This window comes from Crinia signifera, chromosome 7, assembly GCF_055691185.1.
Source record: "Crinia signifera chromosome 7, ASM5569118v1, whole genome shotgun sequence".
Taxonomy (NCBI): domain Eukaryota; kingdom Metazoa; phylum Chordata; class Amphibia; order Anura; family Myobatrachidae; genus Crinia; species Crinia signifera.
The window spans coordinates 124,390,083-124,409,614 of record NC_139223.1 but is presented as its reverse complement, the minus strand read 5'-3'; the positions used below and the strand labels follow the sequence as shown (position 1 = coordinate 124,409,614).

At 43.5% G+C, this 19,532-nt stretch overlaps 1 protein-coding gene across 1 annotated transcript in view; it reads left to right on the top strand.

Moving 5' to 3' along the window:
- Positions 1 to 19,320, top strand: part of LOC146020525 (sterol 26-hydroxylase, mitochondrial-like) — a 36,681-nt gene extending 17,361 nt beyond the window's left edge. The window contains exons 6-9 of the mRNA XM_083153722.1: positions 738 to 904; positions 10,784 to 10,865; positions 12,235 to 12,435; positions 18,021 to 19,320. Coding sequence (XP_083009848.1) covers positions 738 to 904; positions 10,784 to 10,865; positions 12,235 to 12,435; positions 18,021 to 18,137 — 567 coding nt within the window. The 3' untranslated portion in view covers positions 18,138 to 19,320. The remainder of the gene's footprint in view (positions 1 to 737; positions 905 to 10,783; positions 10,866 to 12,234; positions 12,436 to 18,020) is intronic.
- Positions 19,321 to 19,532: the final 212 nt, after the last annotated feature.

The following is a 19,532-nucleotide window of genomic DNA, read 5'->3' as shown; positions in this document are numbered from 1 at the left end:
TTTTTACCCCATTTCTTAGTGATCTGACTAGATCACTTAAGGGGCCCACACATGTGGCAATGTTGCAGAGCGTTCTGAGTGATGCTAGATCCCTCAGCACACAGCACCGCACAGCGATGTGTCAGCGCTTTGTGCTTGCAATCTGTCAGGGCCAGATTGACTAGATTTATCACCCAGCGATAGCGACGTGCAGGACTGCACGTTGCTATGGCCCCTTTGAGTGATGAAGGGTTTTCTAAGTCAGTTCACTTAGAAAATGACACAAAATCGCTACGTGTGTGGGCCCCATAAGTCATGGAGCACTAATTGCTAAATGTGTATAGCCCCGGGCAACGGTGGTGCGTGGTACCATGTGTGTCGCCATCGCCCACAGGGAATCACAGTGCTTGCATTGTTTTTCCTGCTGGATCACGGCCCACGTTGCTTTGCCTTTAAACAATAGGCAAATTCCGGCGCTGCACAGATCGCTCAGCACACATGCTGGTGTACCACGATGGGCGCTGAACGATCGGACTTAAACCCGTCACTCAGCACGGAGGCTGGATCACCATGTGTGTATGGGGCTTACGTGTCCTAGTTACATTCTGGTAAGGATATATAAAATCCAAGGGAAACATTATAAGAGTGAAGCTGGCCTCACTGAGTAGGGTGAGCAGGAAAAACTGGTGAGTTATATTTAATTAGTAACGTTGGATCTTAGAATAATGTTTAAAATCCTTTCTTTTCATTCTCACCAGTCAGCGAATACATTAGCGTGGGCTCTACACCTACTAGCGAAACATCCTGAGATTCAGCTCTCCCTGTACGATGAGGTGATGGAGGTTATTCCTGGCAAAAAAGTTCCCTCTTTTGAAGATATTTCTAGGATGCCGCTGCTTAAGGCAGTGATTAAAGAAACCCTGCGGTAAATAAGTGTCTTAAAGTAAAAATTATTTCATATGATAAAAATATAGTACAGGTAATAACACTTAGATACTAGAAAGATTGGTTATACCTCACAAATAGACTTACAAAATCCAATTCATATGATTTTAAATGAGTAATTTTGGCTCTCAAATATTTTATTTTATTATGTAGAAGTGTAACATGGCTGATACAGATGGTCATGTTCATCGTGGCTGCAATATTGTCGCTAGTGCCCATTTGGTGCTGCCGGCTAATATATTTTCAATGAGGCATGGGTGCATTTTCCATGCATGCACCTAGAGGTGGTTCCATGTGCTTCCATGCGACATGTCGGAGGGTCAATGCGGCTGGACACATTTCTAAATGTCTGTATATACAGTAGGGCCTAATTCAGTAAGGATCGCATATGCTAAGCTGCTTGTAGCATCTTAGTATATGCGATCCTTAAGCAATGCAAATTTAGGAGCAGGTCATGCCAACCCCTTCCAGGCTGCATTTGTGATCACAGTTTAGGAGGAAAATCGTGCCCATCAGTCTCAGTGTCCCCTCTGCGGCTGCAGCCCAAGTTTAACCGTTTCCCAGGCCTTGGCATGGCCCATCTCAGAAAATGGTGGTAATATATGCCCCCATTCCCTCCCCGTGAGCACCTCTGCCTGTACAGTAGGCTCATAGTCTTTGGCCCAACAGACAAATTTCTGGTGCTAGAGTAAAGCATGAAGGGAGTTCTTTGATGGGTTTACATGAGCTGCTATAGCCCAAACATAAAAACTTTTCTATAGAAAGAATTAGATTTTCTTTCAAACTTAATTGAATAAGAAAACCATTAATATACATACTGTTATATAGGATTTTTGATACTATCATTAAAATAAGTGTTTTATTCAATCTGTTTAGCGACTTGGAAAACTATTTATTGATTAAATTGGAAACCTACCTTAGATTGTACATAATGCTGCATAATCAATATGAAGTTTATACAATGCCCCAAATTCAGATGGGTGTGGGTTGTTAGGTCTACCCAGTAGCGCACGCAGGGGGGGTTTCTGAGTACCCAGAAACCCCTCCAGGAGTCTAAGGGTCCTAAGCTGAAAGCTGAGGGTCTCCTCTTTCCATGGGTACAAAAATTTTAAAAATCGGCCCTTGGGAACCAGAGATATCTGACTTCAAAGCAGTGGTCCCCATCCAAACCTGTTAATTGCTCTTCCCAGTCAGATATTTCAGGTTCTGTTTGACGTAGAGTTTTTCTGAGGGTATATTCCAAAAGCTGGGATTCTCCCCCTTTGAGGGACACTAGCAGCTTGTCTCTACTGTTCCCAGAACCAGAGATATCAGCCTTCAAGCAGCTGGTTACTGCTCCAGCTCCACACACCTGGTATGTAGTTTTGGGATGCGGTCATTTGGTCTACTGCATTATGGTCGACAGTCATTAGGTCGAATCCATTAGGTCGACATGCTAAAAGGTCGACATGACTCTAGGTCGACATGGGAAAAGGTCGACATGATTCTAGTTCGAAAGGTCATTAGTTCGACAGGTCATTAGTTCGACATTGTCTATGTCGACATTCACAAGGTCGACATGGAGTTTTTCACTGTTTTTTGAGCCAACATGTGCCGACAGGCGGTATTTCATGCCCTACCATCCACTAGGGCGTGGTGGGAGAATAAAATAGTGTGCCGAGCGTAGCGAGGCACCGTGCCCGACGCATCGCGAGCGCAGCGAGCGATGCGAGGGGATGCAGTGCACTTTAAACTGTGTCCATGTCGACTGTGTTGACATTCAGGTAAAAAAACAGTGAAAAACCCCATGTCGACCTTGTGAATGTCGACATAGACAATGTCGAACTAATGACCTTGTCGAACTAATGACCTGTCGAACTAATGACCTTTCGACCTAGAATCATGTCGACCTTTTCCCATGTCGACCTAGAGTCATGTCGACCTTTTAGCATGTCGACCTAATGGATTCGACCTAATGACTTTCGACCATAATGCAATAGACCAAATGATCCCAACCCGTAGTTTTATATACTCATTGGCAGATTGCTCTGCCTCCTGAAATCTGATCCCCTAGTCCCCAAAACCATTTGGTAGGTGGGATTCTCTAGTTTTTAATTCCATTAAAATCTAAGAAATCTATTTCTGGGAACTGGAGATATCTGCAGTCAAGCAAGTGGTCCTCCCACCAGAAAATTATGAATAATAAGCCCACTCTACTATACACCCCTCCTCTGCATATTAAACATCCTCTACCACCCTGGAAGTTATGTATCAGGGCCCCTTCATTCAGCCCAATGCCCCATTCTCCCACCCCATCTCCCACCATCTGTGCAGTAAAGGTGTAATAAGTGGAAATTACTGATCCAGGCCCTACATGCTGAGCGGTTGATATAATACTCCCTACCACCCGGGGGACATCAAAGCTTCCCCCACCCCTACCGCTGGAGGATCAGTAGGTGCCCCAATACATTGCTATGCCCAAGGGTCTACACTGCTGTTGACGCTTCTGTATGTATATATATATATATATATATATATATATATATATATATATATAGTAACCGGTGTTGAGGCAGCACTCCCACGGATTTCCAAGAAATAACCACAAGCAAACGGGTTTTGTAAGATCAACGTTTCAATTACCCACAGGCAATTTTCTTACAATCTTACAAAACCCGTTTGCTTGTGGTTATTTCTTGGAAATCCGTGGGAGTGCTGCCTCAACACCGGTTACTACATTGCTTGCAGCCACTGGACTGCATTCAAGAGGAGGGCACCCAGGTAAACATTTAACCTATTTATCTTAAATGGAGAGCCGGTCTGCAACTCTAATATATATATATATATATATAATATATATATATTAGGTGATTCATCGCGCCCTCCGGGCGCTCTTCACACCGTTGTGAGGGGCTTCGCCCCATTAGAAGTCGAAATATATATGAGTGTGAGATATAGTGTAATTTATTCATTCATACATACACTGACACTCTTATTCATGCAAACATACATGCTCTTATACATAGATATATACACTGACACTCTCATTCATACATACATTCACTGACGCTCTCATTCATACATACATACACTGATGCTCTTATATATACATACATGCACTGATGCTGTCATTCATACATACATGCACTGACGCTCTTATACATACATACATGCACTGTCACCCCTCAGCATACACAGTTACCTTTTCCCTAGTTTATTGTGGCAGGCTGCTCCCTGAGGACAGCAGGCTCAGCCTGCCAGCAGCGACACACAAAAGGGCACCTGTCAATAAAAGGAGCTTAGGGTGCTATAGTGAAGAGCAGCCGGGCATGAAGCGTTCTCTGTGCCTGCCTCCCTCCCGCAGCCAGCTGTGAGCAGTGTGGCCGGAGACCTGAGCGAGAGGGGGCTGAGCACTGGGCTGACGGCTGAGCGGTGGAGGTGAGCGGCTAAACTGTCCCCTTTGGACCCCCCTTCCCCCACCGGCCTTGTTGATCATGCGGGAGACCGGCAATAAAGCTCACCAGTCAGGACTCTGAGGCGTTGTGTGCATGGCGGCCGGGTCGTGCAGGAGACTGGCAGCAGAGCTCGGCTGTCAGGAGGCGCGCAGGCTTTAGCTGCTGCTCCCGGAGACTTTAAGCGCTGGCACCAGCAGCCGCACGCATCCTGACAGCCAAGTTCTACTGTCCATCTCCTGCACAACCCGGCACACAAAGTCAGGCCCAGGACACGACAATACATACGGCCCAGATGGACGCAGAAGGGGGGCGGGCGATGTGTCGGGGGGGCGGGCTAAATGTGTTTTTTTTTGCTGCCGTAGCCGGGGACCGCTGTCAGGTCTGAGGCAGAAGGGGGGCGGGCGAAATGTCCGGCGGGGCGGTGCCAAAGTAAGAGTGTGTATGAGGGGGGGCTGGGCGCGCGGTGTAGATGTGGAGATGGCCTATGGGCGGCCAGGGGATGAGGGGGTTTGGGGGTGGGGGTGTGGGTGGTGAGCAGCCGTGGGGTGGAGTTAGTGGGCAGGCATGGGGAGTGGTGGGCGAGGAGGGGTGTGTGCTTGTGGAGAGCATGTAGAAGGAAGTGCCTTGCTTTTGCAGTGTGGCTGACGGTGGATGGGCCTGTCAATCACCCGTGAAACCCCGCCCACCGTTTGCCACACTGCTTTGACTGACAGATCTGGCTAAATATATGAGATATATATATATATATATATTTTTTTTATTATTATTATTTATATACATTTGGTCTATCTATAATACTTTAATTGACCCGGCATATACTGGGTCACCTAAGTGTCCATCTCCGTGCTTTGCTCCGCCCCTCTGGAAACCCCCTTCTGAAAATCCTGCGTTTGCCACTGCTACCGCCTACAACAACTAGGTCGACAAGCATTGGGTCGAAACCACTAGGTTGACAGGCAGCAAGGTCGACATGGGTCAATGTCGACAGTGCATTAGGTCGACATGGGCTAGGTCAACAGTCAAAAGATCGACATGGGGGTTTTCACTGTTTTTTTACCTGAATGTCAACATAGTCAACATGGACACAGTTTGCAATGCTTCGGGCATGGTGCCTCGCTGCATTTGGCACGCTATTTTATTCTCCTACCACACCCTAGTGCAGTGGTGGGCAACAGGCGTCCCGCGGGCCGGATGCGGCCCGCGAGACGCTTTAGTCTGGCCCGCTGAACTGACATATTTTACTATGACAAGCGGCCCGACTATAGCCACTTGTCATTGCCAGATATCTGTGTTTTCGCTGCCGTCGCTGGTAATCTGTGCCTGCCGCGCACAGCATTACTGGGAGCGTGGGAGGGGACGTTATGACCTGGCAGCCGCCTCCACGCCATTAGTTGGCGTCACCGCGTCCCCTCCCACGCTCCCAGTAATGCTGTGCGCGGCATGCAGACAGAGACGGGCATTAACGGCGGCGGCGACAGCAGCAGTACATTAACTGTGTCACCGCATCCCCTCCCAGGCTTAAAGAAATTCTGTGCGCATTAGGCAGGTATAAATGGCAACAGTATTAAAGTGTCTCCGCGTCCCATCCCAGGCTCCCTGAAACACAGTGTACATATATACATATGTCTGTACATAATATATATATATATATAAATAATATACATACACACACACCCACACAGTGTGTGTGTGTGTGTGTATGTGTATATATATATATATATATATATATATATACACACACACACATACATACATACGCACACACATGTGTGATTTGTATTGTATATACAAGATATGTGTGCGGCCCTCGAATATTTTCTGGTTTTGGTAAGCGGCCCCCCAGCAAAAATAGTTGCCCACCCCTGCCCTAGTGGATGGTAGGGCATGGAATACTGTCTGTCGGCACAAAAAACTGTGAAAAACCCCATGTTGACCTTTTGATTGTCGACCTAGCCCATGTCGACCTAATGGAGTGGAGTGGGTTATATGTAAGCAACCCCTTTTAAGCAGTTCTAAAACACTAGAATTAAGGACAACTGATAAACCCCAATAACTACACTTTCAGGAACTATGATGGAGGCATAATCCAGTAAGGAAGGAACAGTAAAATCTAGAGCATTCACAGGGTAGTTATATACATGGTAGTTATGAGCAGACACCAGTTCACTAGCTCCAACTGAAAAAGCTTTGAAAAAGCTGGGTGTTACCCAGCGAAGCTCGTCAGGCTACAGCACCACCACTTTCTTCTTCCCATTGTGGTTGTGGATTAAAGAGCCAATCCTTCATATGGATACCTGAACCAGGACCCAAAAAGTGGACATTGGTACAAACTGGGGCTTTACAAGTACTACAACTAAGGACATGGGGACCACTTTGTTTGCAGCACGGAGCAGTAGCAGAAATCCCAGATAGTGAGTTCATAAACTGTCCTCCCCCAAAGATTGTTTGCCCATTTGGAGTCCAATAGTAATTTGGTAATACACACTTGTTTTTCTTCGTGTCGACCTAATGACCTGTCGACCTAGACCCATGTCAACCTAGTGGTGTCGACCTAATGACCGTATCCCATTCAGACACAAATCAGGTTGACACAAAAAAAAAAAAAGAGAAAGCCACCCTCCAAGTTATAACGTTAAGTCAGCTCTTTGGAAGTTGGCAGCTGGGCAACAACAATGAAGGTCCCACAGTGCAATGGGAGGAACAGTGGAGTGGGTTATATGTAAGCAACCCCTTTTAAGCAGGTCTAAAACACTAGAATTAAGGACAACTGATAAACCCCAATAATCATGGCTTCAACCAGGGCCCTATTTAAAGGTTCCATGGAGTGGCAGATGGCCTCCCGACAGTTGGGAATCCGGCGGTCAGTAGACCTATGTCGTAATCCCGATTGTTAAATGCCTGACATCCACGATCCCAAACAGGGAGAATAGAACCTGTGGTGAGTGCAGCAAGCCACCGAGTCTGCAGTGTGGCAAGCCAGCGAGTCCACAAGGGGCTTCGTAGTGCTCACCCCCGTCAGTGTCCCGGCAGTTGGGATACCAATGTTAGTCTAATGATTGTCTATCGGGAGGTCATACCACACCCATTCCAGGTGCCCTAGACTAGACTAATACACATGTAGCTCCCCTTATAATGCTGCTAAACACGTGTATGGGTGCTCAGAGACTTGCTAGTCATACTGCCCATGTGCATGCCCATGATGAAGGTTATACAACTGGCATGTAGGATCTAATGCTTGTCTCGTACGAAGGAGACTTTGGCTTTAGGCTGCCTAGCTGGCAGTAGTAGCAAAATGTACATAATGTAATGGTTCCATCAGTGTTACATTGGCACAGCCATCTAGCAGTTTAGCACTACCCCCCCCCCCACAGTACATTGGGACGGGTGACAGCAAACAAGCATGTAATAAATTAGGCACCCCCTCCTAGTCCTGGCACCCTATGCTGCAGTCTTATTAGCCTATTGGTTAACCTATACTGACTTCACTAGTCAATGCATTAAACCCAGCTGTCAAAGGACCTGACACAGTAATGTTCTTTAGGTACTTATGTAGTATCTGGATGCCCGATTAAAAAATCGGGTCCATCGCATGCGACCAAATCGCATGCGATGCAATGGACCCAATTTTACCATAGGATTCAATGTTAAAATGGACTGAGTCCATTTTAACATAGGATTCTATGGGAAAAAGGGTCCTTTTCATTTCCCCACTATCCAACTACGCATGGTGTTGGATATAAACCTGTGGCGAGCGTAGCGAGCCACCGAGCCCGAAGCGTGGGGATGCGGAATACATTTTAACGAATCCGCGTCCCCTCGCGGGGCTCGCCACACTTCGGGCTCGGTGGTTCGCCACAGGTTTAGATCCAACTCCATGCGTAGTTGGATAGTGGGGAAATGAATCCAATGGAAAATCGGGTCCATCGCATCGCATGCGATTTGGTCGGATGCGATGCGATAATCGGGCGTCCAGATACTACATAAGTACAGTTCTTTAATATTCTCGCAGGGACAGACAACAATTTTCAACCTGCTTATATGCAAAGGTCCTCTTGGTCAATATGAAGCATTAAGGATCATTGGAATCACTACCCTCTTGGCCTTATCATATGAGGTAGTATTGGAAGTTGGGCCAGCTGCTGGGGAAAAACTGAGTATCCCATGGATGCCAATGAGGAGAAGAATTCAGGTGGTGTTATAAAACCTTAAAGTATATCTCTGGCTGATACCAATTATCCACCAGCTATATAAATACCACCAGATGCAGAGACCATTCTCCTGGGGAAATGGAGCATTGAAAGTGTTCTGCCCAAGTGATAATTTTGCCACTGGTATATCAACCTTTGGAAGATTTTCTCCACTATCTGTAAAATAAAAAAATTAAGAAACCTCTATCCCCCCAAAGTGCTTCCTTTTCTTAAAAGGAGGTAGAATCTCTAGGTCCAAAAAAACCTGAATATTTTCTTCTTCTGTGAAGGAAATGCAGAATCCTGGTTTTCCATAAAGTTGACTTTAGCTGTTGACCAACACAATCCCACCGGGTGGGCGAGCATAACTTCGCCCCTTGCGGGCTCACTGCGCTCGGCACACTGATTTAACCTCCCTCTATGGGTGTTGTGGACACCCATACAGGGAGAATATGTCAGGAGTGTTGTGGTTGGGATCCTGGCCTCAGTATTTCGACCGCCGGGATCTTGACCGCATCCCGTTGCCTGTGCACATTGGAAACACCTGGCATCTCTGAATCTTTCTAAATGTACATACCGGTATTTACAGCATACTGGTCCACAATAGTTCAGTCGAATGGTATCTTCTTATTGCCAGAACAGTGCTTTTTGAAAGGGGCTCCCCTTGCGTTGTAGTCACCTCTTCAGAAATGATGTTAGTCACAGTGATAGCCACCACAATGACCTTTCTAACACTCACTGAAAGGGAGCCTGACAGGAGCGCAATTGCTGTGGGAGCATGGTGTCTACCAAAATGCTAAATAAATAAAATAACTAAAAGCACTAACAGCTGCCAAAATGGAAGCTTCAAATAAGCAAGATAGCAAAATATTGCAATAAACATCTGGAAACTGTTCCAGATCACAGTAACACTTTATTTTCTTTACAAAAATGTGTTCACTAAATAAATGAAGCATCACAAGACTGGGGTGTTCAAAGGCACCATATTTAGGCCATAATTAAGGTGAGACACATGTATTGTCTAGTAATGTCCAGGAGAGTAAAGGCAGCCATTTTGTGGGACAAACCACTCTCAAACTAATCAATTGTAAAGAATCTGTGATATCACTGAGGCAGCTTGACTGAAAGTGTCTTAAGGCCCGCATACACTTGTCCAATTTGGGCCAATTTCATCAGATTTCGACGGATCGGGTCGGAGGCCGGACAGGCAGACCAAAACAATTAGACACATCAGTGGTGGATCGTGGGTACTTTTTAGCAACTGCGATGTATCGCATCCGAGCAGGTCCGTAGGTGTGTGCCAGCTGTGCCACCACTGGCAGACACCTATAGTCTGCAGAACGGGGAAGCACCGGGCAGGAGAAACGCTTTGTATCCTCATGGGAAGAGGCTGCACTGAGGCGGGCAGCCAGGAGTTTTCAAAACTCTCATTCAAATTAATCAGCGGCCGTCCACTCATTTAAATAGGAGTTTTGAAATCTCCTGCCCACCCGCCCCTGCCAAAGCTCCCATTCAAATCAATGGGAGGCTGCTGAACTGGCTCTCTCAACCAATTAGCGGCCATCCATTCATTTTAATGTTCAACTTCCCTTGCAGCTGCCCTATGGCATTTTTTATATTTGATAAATTGCATGGCACATCAAGTGCCCTACCATCCAGTAGGGTGTGGTGGGAGAATAAAATATTGCGCCTGAAGCATGGTGAGTGCAGCGACCTATGGGAGGGGATGCAGTGCACTTTATTAGTGTCCATGTCGACTATATTGACATTCAGGCCAAAAAATACGAAAACCCCATGTCGACCTTAGACTGTTGTCCTTTCCCATGTTGACACAATGACCTGTCACCCTAACCCATGTTGACCTAATGTATGTCTTTCCAATGATCCCATTCCGTCTACAAGTGTATAAGAGCCTTTATATACATGAGGTAATTGTTAGGCTACATTCTAATGATAAGCCTTCAAAATGGGTGTGTAGATTATTTTAATGCAGAACACAAATGTAAGTATTGACTAATACAGAGTTCCCAAACTCTGCCATTGCAGTTCAGAGTTTAAGGACATCCATGTTTAAGTACAGGTGACTTAATTAGTACTTGTCATTTGTTTTAACCATCTATATTTAAGCATGGCTATTCTTAAAACCTGGACTGCAATGGTGGTTGGGAACATCTGTACTAATAGCATTTAGAAATCTGACCTAACATCACTCTACTCCTATATTTTGTTTTAATCCAGTTTGTACCCAGTGGTTCCAATAAATGGCAGGGTAATAGTGGACAAAGAAGTGGTCCTGGGGGACTACACTTTCCCCAAAAATGTAAGTATTTATGTTTAATTTACACAGAATGTTTATAAAGAATGGTGTTTGTGGGAATCATGCCACTATCAGCAGGAATGTTACTAGTAATACGGACTTATCAGAGAGAACATGTTGGCAAAAAGAGTCAATCGTGGATCCTGAAGCTCCATAATTAGCAGAAGCTATAAAGAGGTTTGTTGGTATATAACGTGGGTGAGGCATTTACAGTCAGGACGCGGCTACAGCCATTGACTGAGCACTCAGAAACGTACCACCAACTGGCACTGTTATACCAGTACCCAAACCAAAAGGACTTTATTTCTACAAAATCACCTACACAATTGTATACGCAATTTATATTTTATATTTTCAGGATCATCATTTGTAATTTAGTTGCAACATATCTATTTGATATATACATGCATTTATTGTGATTTTATGTTTTGAATAAATTAGATAATGCATGAGACTTATACTGTGTAGCTTTCACATAATTTTGCAAATCAACTAAGGTAGAGCGCAGCACCAGCCACCCAGAAATTTACAGTCAGGGTGACATTTAATAGGATGAGCCATTTCAAATAACAGCCCAATTTGCACGTTTTCCGAAAATCGTCAAAGTAATAGGATGCGAATTACGGTAAAAAAAAATCACACTTTTTGCAGCGAAAATTCACACAATACAGCCGCTCCTTATTGGCTGGTGGGAAGCCTACACTGCATGCTGGGACTTGTAGTTCTACATTACAAAATAGTTTAATCTATTATCAACCATTTATCAGCCCAGTGCCCATCACCGCAGGGGCATCGGGGACAGTCCGCAGCTTCAGCCCGGGCACTCGTCCAGTGTCCCTGCCCAGGCTGAGCAGCCACAGGGATGAATGCTTTAGCCGGGAGAACTTGCATAAAAAGTTTCCCCTGGCTGTTGCATTATTTTGGAAACCAGGACCGGGCCTTGAGACTGGTGCTGGTTTCAGAAATCCTGGCAATCCTTTTTTTCCCCCTGAATTTCTAGGACCAGTTCTTTGAGCCTGGGGCTGGTTATGGGCGGACCAGACCAGGGGGGACCCCACTCTGTTTTATTTTTTTTTAAACTGCAATTACTGTACCATGTCTAACAGATTATTTTGCACATTTTCATGACTAAAATTTTCACATTTTTCATGACTCATTTCGCATTCCATTATATTGTTGATTTCTTCAAATAATTTGAGATTTGAAAACATTTGGTGAGATTTCAGAACCTTACTAAGTAAAAATCACATCCTATTAAATGCCACCCTAAATGTCTCTTTTATTTCAAACCCATTAGCCAGCAAGAGGAATTATACTATCCTTTAAGAACAAAAGAACTAAACATCTTTCCAAATCTATATCTTAATTTTAGACACTGTTCGTCTTATGTCACTATGTGATGTCCCGAGATGAGACTCATTTCCCAGAACCGGACAGGTTTCTTCCCCAGAGGTGGCTACGGAGTTTGGGGAAAAAACATCATCCCTTCAGCTCCATACCCTTTGGATTTGGCGTCAGAGGTTGTTTAGGTCGCAGAGTGGCTGAGCTAGAGATGCATTTATTACTGTCACAGGTGAGTGTTTTATATGTTAACCCTTTTATTGCCAAGTGAATATTTGAATTTATATAACAAATGTAGAGACGCTGGCATTTTTCAGCAGATATGTTGTACATCTCTCACAGAGATGTTGACACTCAAAGGGTTAATGTTTAAAATCAATGAAAAGTACAGAATTACAGCAGATTTAGAACAAATGCTTATTCTTAAAATAATTTCTAACCTTACAATCAGCCCCAAAATACTTTGATTTCTCAAAATAACTCATGTACTTTACATGTAATTTTTGCACTTTTTGTATTCAAAAAGGGATGGAATTGGCTGCATAAGCTTCTGTTGATTACAATATGCAGCATACATATATTTTGTGTTTAATTGCAGCTGTATCTGCATACCGAATTATGTTCCAGTGTTTGGCAGGAAAACTCTGACATGACATCTTGTATGCAGATACAGCTGCAATTACAGAATACATGTTTCATATCATTTTAATCAACAGAAGCTGCTTGTGCCTACTATTCATATAGCGATGACACATTTTTGTATGAAAAATGTTCAACAATGACATGTACAGTACACATGATCTATTTTTTAGTGATCAAAGTATATTTTTTTATTTTTAAGGTTAAAAATTATTTTAAAAAAGTTTATTTGTTGCAAATGTGCTCTAACTGTGTACTTAAAATTGATTTTCAATATTGCCAGATACAACCCCCCCCCCACCAAAAAAAAAACCCCAGCACAATTTATGTCCAACTTTCTAGAGTGCTCTTGTGACTTCCTAACTCAGGTAACATGAGATCCTTCTCTGCAACTGTTATCAAATGTATTCCAGTTGATCTGAAAAAGTTAAAGGCTTCTGTGTCTAAAGGTGCCCATATACGGGGCATCTCATTGCACAGTACAAAAAGTATGTGCTGCACATCCTTTTTGTACTGTCCTCAGATCGCATTGCGATCCAGCCCATAACGAGTGCGATCATCGCACCGTGTATGGGCACCTTATAAATTCATGAGGCTATCAGACCCAATTTGCAATCAGAGCATTGAAGACACAATCCATTACATTGGCCAAGTTACAGAAAAAAATCTGACCTTAGCCAACTTCATTCAACTTTTTCCTGGCACTAAACACTGGCCTAGAAATTAGTAATTTCTGATCATTACATTCCAATAAAAAATAGATTTTTCATTCATCCAAACTGGATGCACTTGTTAACTTCAGGATGTAGAGAGTGCACTCTTAAAAACTTGTTTGCATCCTGTATCCTCTTCGCCAGTCAGTTACCGGTTTTTAAATTTGGACCCATAGAAAAAGGGCACAGTATTTTCAGTTGTTCAGTGTTTTTTTTTATATTGATATTTATGTGCGTTGTGGAGAATATTTGCTTCTGTTATGCTATTATCACTCATGCTTCTTATGTTGTTTCGAATGAGGTAAGTGTAGGTCTGTGAAGTCCAGTAGACTGTTGAGGTGTATCGCACTCTGAAAGAATCAATAGTTGCTCCCTATACCGGTAGATATTTGGCTTGCAGTAGTCAAAGATGGTTGCCATATCCTGCATCTATGAAAGTGTCAGGGCAATGGTCATGTGGAAGCCAATAGTTGGAGGTGGTTCCCACAAGAGACAAACATGGCAGAGGAAACTCTGCTATGGACAGCGTGATGTCTGTAGTAGATCATTGGTGAGCAGCACCTTGCCATTGGACTTTGTGGACTGTAAATACTACTAAAATTACAAAACATTTTATTCTGCCGCTTGGCTAAATGTGTGTGTATTTATGTATAACTCCAACGCATATTGATTTGAAACAGTGCCCAAGGCTCTGGCCATCCCCAACTAACCATCTTCACTCACACACACACACACAGAAATGAGAAACGTCACTCTAGGACAGGGGTGGCCAACCCGCGGCTCTCGAGCTGCATGCGGCTCTTTCCTGAATAAGCTGCGGCTCCATCAATCACCCCCGTCGCGCAGGGACCGGGCAGCCCATGCCTCCCCACACAGTAAGCGTCTGCAGTGCGTACTAGTCCCACCGCCCCTCCCCTACCCTCCCCATATATGATGGACATCTGGCGTCGCCTCCCCATCCCTGCGCAGCGTGCGGCCAGCGGCACCCTCCTCCCCGCCCGGCTTTAAAATGTTCCTGTGCACACTGTGCCGACTTGGCGGTCGCGCTGCATGTTCCTTGTGGGAAGTGTAGTGTACAGCAGATGCAGCACAACCGCTGAGCCAACCAGCAGCAACAGAGATTCCAGTTTAGTTGAAGAGCTGTGGCCATAAGCAGGGAGATACGAAGGGGCAGCAGTCATCAGTAAGTTACCCTAGGTAGATGGCCTTGTGCTGCAGCCTAGGGTTGTGTTAGGGGGGAGGTGAGAATTTCAATACATATATGGAGCCACAATAGAGCTGCGTTGGGGGGGAGCGGTAGAGTTTGAATATATGTGTAGCATTAGAGAAGTGGATGGATGTATATAAGAGAGACAGTGTATGTATGGATAGATGTATGCTTGTATAAAGGAGGCAGTGTATGGAAGGATGGATGAGGGTGGCAGTGTATGTACTGTATGCATGAGGGTGGCGGTGTATTTACTGTATGTATGAGGGTGGCAGTGTAAATGTATGCATATATGAGGGTGGCGGTGTATAAATGTATGTATGTGCCTGAAATTGGCTCTTCGGCATCCCTAAACATATTTTTTGGCTCTTTGTGTCTGGTTGGCCACCCCTGCTCTAGGACTTGAAAAAACGTGAAATATTTACTGGTTGTCAGTCATATATAGCACATAAACACACACACACACGTACACACACTTTTACACCACATTATTTTGCAGACATGTGAATGATATAATCTTCCTCATACACTTCAGTTATATTAACTTAAATTCAGGCCCAGGGGCAATGCTCCAAGTTTTTTGTTTTTTTTACTAGATTGTGTTTATTATGCTCTTTTTCTTTTAGAAAAAAGGAACTACTTCTTAGGCTTCTGGGGAAAACTGGTTTTGTATTTTGCCTCTTCCAAACATTAGGCAAAAATACATAGTGGTAGTTTGCAACTAGATGCCCTATGTACAGCTTCAGATGAGCTAAAGTCTAGAAGAGGGGCAACAGTCAATGTTTGAGCTATGGATCATAGGATATACAAGCATTAGGTCAACAGTCATTATGTCGACCACTGCAGGTTGACATGTGGTTAGGTCAACAAGCATAAGGTCAATATGGGGAAGGTCGACAGTCAAAAGGTGGGACACTTTTGGTACTTATGTATTATCTGGGCTTCCATGTTAAATGCACCCCATTTTTTCATACCCCTACTATCCAACTACGCATGGAGTTGATTTTATATAGTGTGGCGAGCGCAGCGAGCCACCGTGCCCGAAGCGTGGCGAGCCCCGCGAGGGGACGCGGTCTCATAAGAAAAACGGGAGCCCAGATATTACATAAGTACCACACTTTTTTTACCCGAATGTCGACACAGTCGACATGGACACTAAAAAAGTGCACTGCTGCTCTCGCCATGATTTGGACATAGTGCCTTGCTACGCTGGGCTTACTATTTTTTTCTCCCACCACGTTCTAGTGGATGGTAGGGCATGGAACTCAAAAAATTTCAAAATTCATGCCAGCTCAGAAAAAAAAAGTGAAAAACCCCATGTCGACCTTTTGACTGTCTACCTTCCCCAAGTTGACCTAATGCTTGTGTCAACCTATTGACCCTGTCGACCTAACCCCACGTCAACATTCAGTGAGATATGCATTATTTTTCTATTCAAATTTGCTTATAGAAGCAAAGTCGAATGGGCATCGAATGGTTTTCATTCGATGCAGATTTGATCCCAATGAGCGCTTCCATTAAGTGTAAATCGATTAGAAAAATAGCCTTGGCAGGCAAGGCTATATAGTACAGATCTGTACTACATACTCAAAATCTAATGTGAACACTGTAACCAACCCAGATCCAGACCCAGAGCGGATAGGGGTCAAATAGAAAGAGAAATCTTACCGTGTGTATGCACCTTTAGTTCAGATAGTCCAAAAGAGCTCTAGAAGTTTTGCATTTCAATGTGTTTGGCTGCCTATGCCCTAGAACAGGATAGACCGACTGCAAGGACAAAGGATGAAGAGCTGCTATTCTCTCCAAATTAAGGTTTTGAAAAACGTAAAATGAGCGGCAATTTCCAGACTGCAAACTCTGAACTCCATGGATATTTTATATCCATAGGTGATAGTGGTTTCTCTTGCTCTGTGCCCTTGATGACTGAACATAAAGTGTGCATCCTGAATCTGACCACTCATTTCTCATTTAAATTGATTAATAGGGTTGCTCCATTTCCAATTGGGATTGGTCCAGTATTACCATAGATCTTGCTAACACAATTGCTGTGGCATACATGAACCACTAAATGTGTCACCGTTTGGTGATTAAGGATACAATCAAGATATTTAGCTTGGCAAAGACATATATGTTGTGGAAGACTGCACTCACTAGGGGGTGAGAAAGGGACTTGTGGTGCCACTATGTCTGAAGGTGGCCAACATTCTCACAAATGTGAATATTAAAAAGGTATGCTATTGCGCAGCTCAGGACAAAGGGGAGAGGGGAGGTGGCATGTAGGTGTGCACACAATTTCAGGTATTGAAATCAATGCACTGAACTGTTAATATGAGCTATGTCACAAAATGAGCTGTCACAAAATCACAATGCTTCCTATTCAGATATGTCCCTTTAGGAATTTATTTTCTCATGTACACCTGTGTGGTATAAAACCACTATTAGTGACCGATCTATAGAGTGGGTGCCAGGTGAACTTCTGAGGGAAAGCCTTTGCATAGGGTCTTAACCCAGGACCTATGTTCCTAAATGGTATGGACAGTTCTGTTATAGAAATTAATCTAGAAAGTAGGAACATCTAGCAGTGTCCCGCTTTATATCTATGACAAAACACTGGTTTAAGATAACATTTCTAACAACTCATTAAGGGGCAGCTTTGGAAAATTCCTAAAGTCAATAGTGTCTCCCCACTGGAAGAATGATTAATGGTGATTTTTGGATTTACTGTTAATTTCATTTCTCTGAATAAAGGACACTGCATTCCTATGCCTTTTTTTTTCTATTAATGTTTACGTATCCTGGTTTGTTGGATTGTCTATGTTCTACACCATCCTATCCTACGGGGCTTTGCTCATCCAAAAACAAAGCTCTGATTGGTGGAAGAGACATTATGCAAACAAAATTTTGTTTACTTAGAGCACCTACTTCTAAACCAGTTACCTCTGCACCCCAAGGTTAGTCTTTCAAAATAGATTGAGAGCAATGGAATTAATGGCAAATCCAAGAATCTATTTCTCTTAATTTACCTCCTACTTCACTGCACAGGAAAACGTACACGATTTAACTGCATAGGTGGGGGAAAAGTAGGGACTGTGGTATTTAAGTTGGCACTGCAGTGTTTTAAAGAAAATCGATAAACTTTTCTTAAAATAATACATTATAAATGATAAATAAACGACATATGCAAAGTATATTTCTGAATATTTATGCTACTTTTTTGTTTGTCTAAATATGAATGTGATTCTTTCTTTCAATCTACAGCTAATAAAAACATTCCAGGTGATTCCAGACCCTGAGATGGGAGAAGTGGGCACTAAAAACCGTACAATCCTTGTTGCAGATAAACCGATAAACTTGCAGTTTATTGATCGTCAGTAACTAACGTATGAAAAAAATATTTGGATAAGTGAATTTCATCGGAAATTCGACAGAAGGAGGAAAGTGATGATTCAGTCGGCAGAAGTCCTGTGTATTCACAGAAACCAAACCTCTCTGTTATGGGACTGGTACTGTCAGATCAATGACTATGGGGCAGATGCACCAGGTGTCAAAAAGTGATAAAGTGGAGAGTGATAAACAGCCAGCCTCTAACTGTCATTTTTCAAACAATGCCAATAGTGAGGCAGTTGGGGGATGATTGGCTAGTTGTTGATCACTTTTTGGAGCTTGGTGCATCTGCCCCTAAGGAGGGAGAGGATAATACCGGTAAACCGTGTAAGAATTATTGAGCTATAAGAATCTCCATTAAAGATTTGCAGCGTGATGGAGTGCAGAGATAAAGTATAGGGTAAATAATGCTCTCACCCTGTACACCTGCAGTGTAATTCATGTAACAGGGAGGGGAGGGGAGGGGGAAAGAGAACAATGTGAATAAATACAGCCTGAACAACAACAACAAAAAACAGAGCTTACAGAGAATTATAAAATGGCAACCGGGTAACCTCTTCAATAAAGAGACATCCCAATTGCAGAGCAGCTCTCACAGCCACACTGTGCTTATAATCATACTTTCCGGGGTGTAGAAACACCATGAGAGAATTCCACACCCCAGTAATATACAGTATGTTGATTGTTATTAATGTGAAGGGCCAAATACTGTAAAAATGTATCAATATGGTGAATACGATATGTAGAATTTGTGCTGCGGTAAGAAAATCAAAGCATTCTATATCTTGTAACATTGATGTCTTCTAAATCACTGTAGTATGTGGTAATTGTTCTTGGTGGTATAGTTTGGGTCCTGATGTTCTATTGGTGGCTATGTGTCATATACTTTAAAGCAGTGGTAGCCAACTCCAGTCCTCCAGAGCTACCAACAGTTCACATTTTCCAGACAACCTAGCTGCTGCACAGGTGCACTCGTTATTTACTGACACATTTTAAAAGATCCACAGGTGGAGCTAATTACTTCACTTGCGATTCTGTGAGGAGACCTGGAAAACTGTTGGTAGCTCTCGAGGACTGAAGTTGGCTACCCCAGCTTTAAAGTATACCATGTTTACTAAAAACAATTGATTGTTTTTAAAATGTTACAAAGTTTAATAAAAACAGATTTTTTTTTATAATCCTTTTATCTGTCTTATGCTGTGGCACTCTGGGGTGTCTCGAAACACTTACAGGGGTGCCCTTAGTTGGTAGTCCAGGACCAATTAAAAATTGTTATGGTCAATGTTATAGACAAAACTAGTGCTTGTGGCTACCAATCATATTATAGGTGTGCAAACAGAAGCACAGCCTCTCCACCTCTAATTAATTAACCCTAAGGATGACATA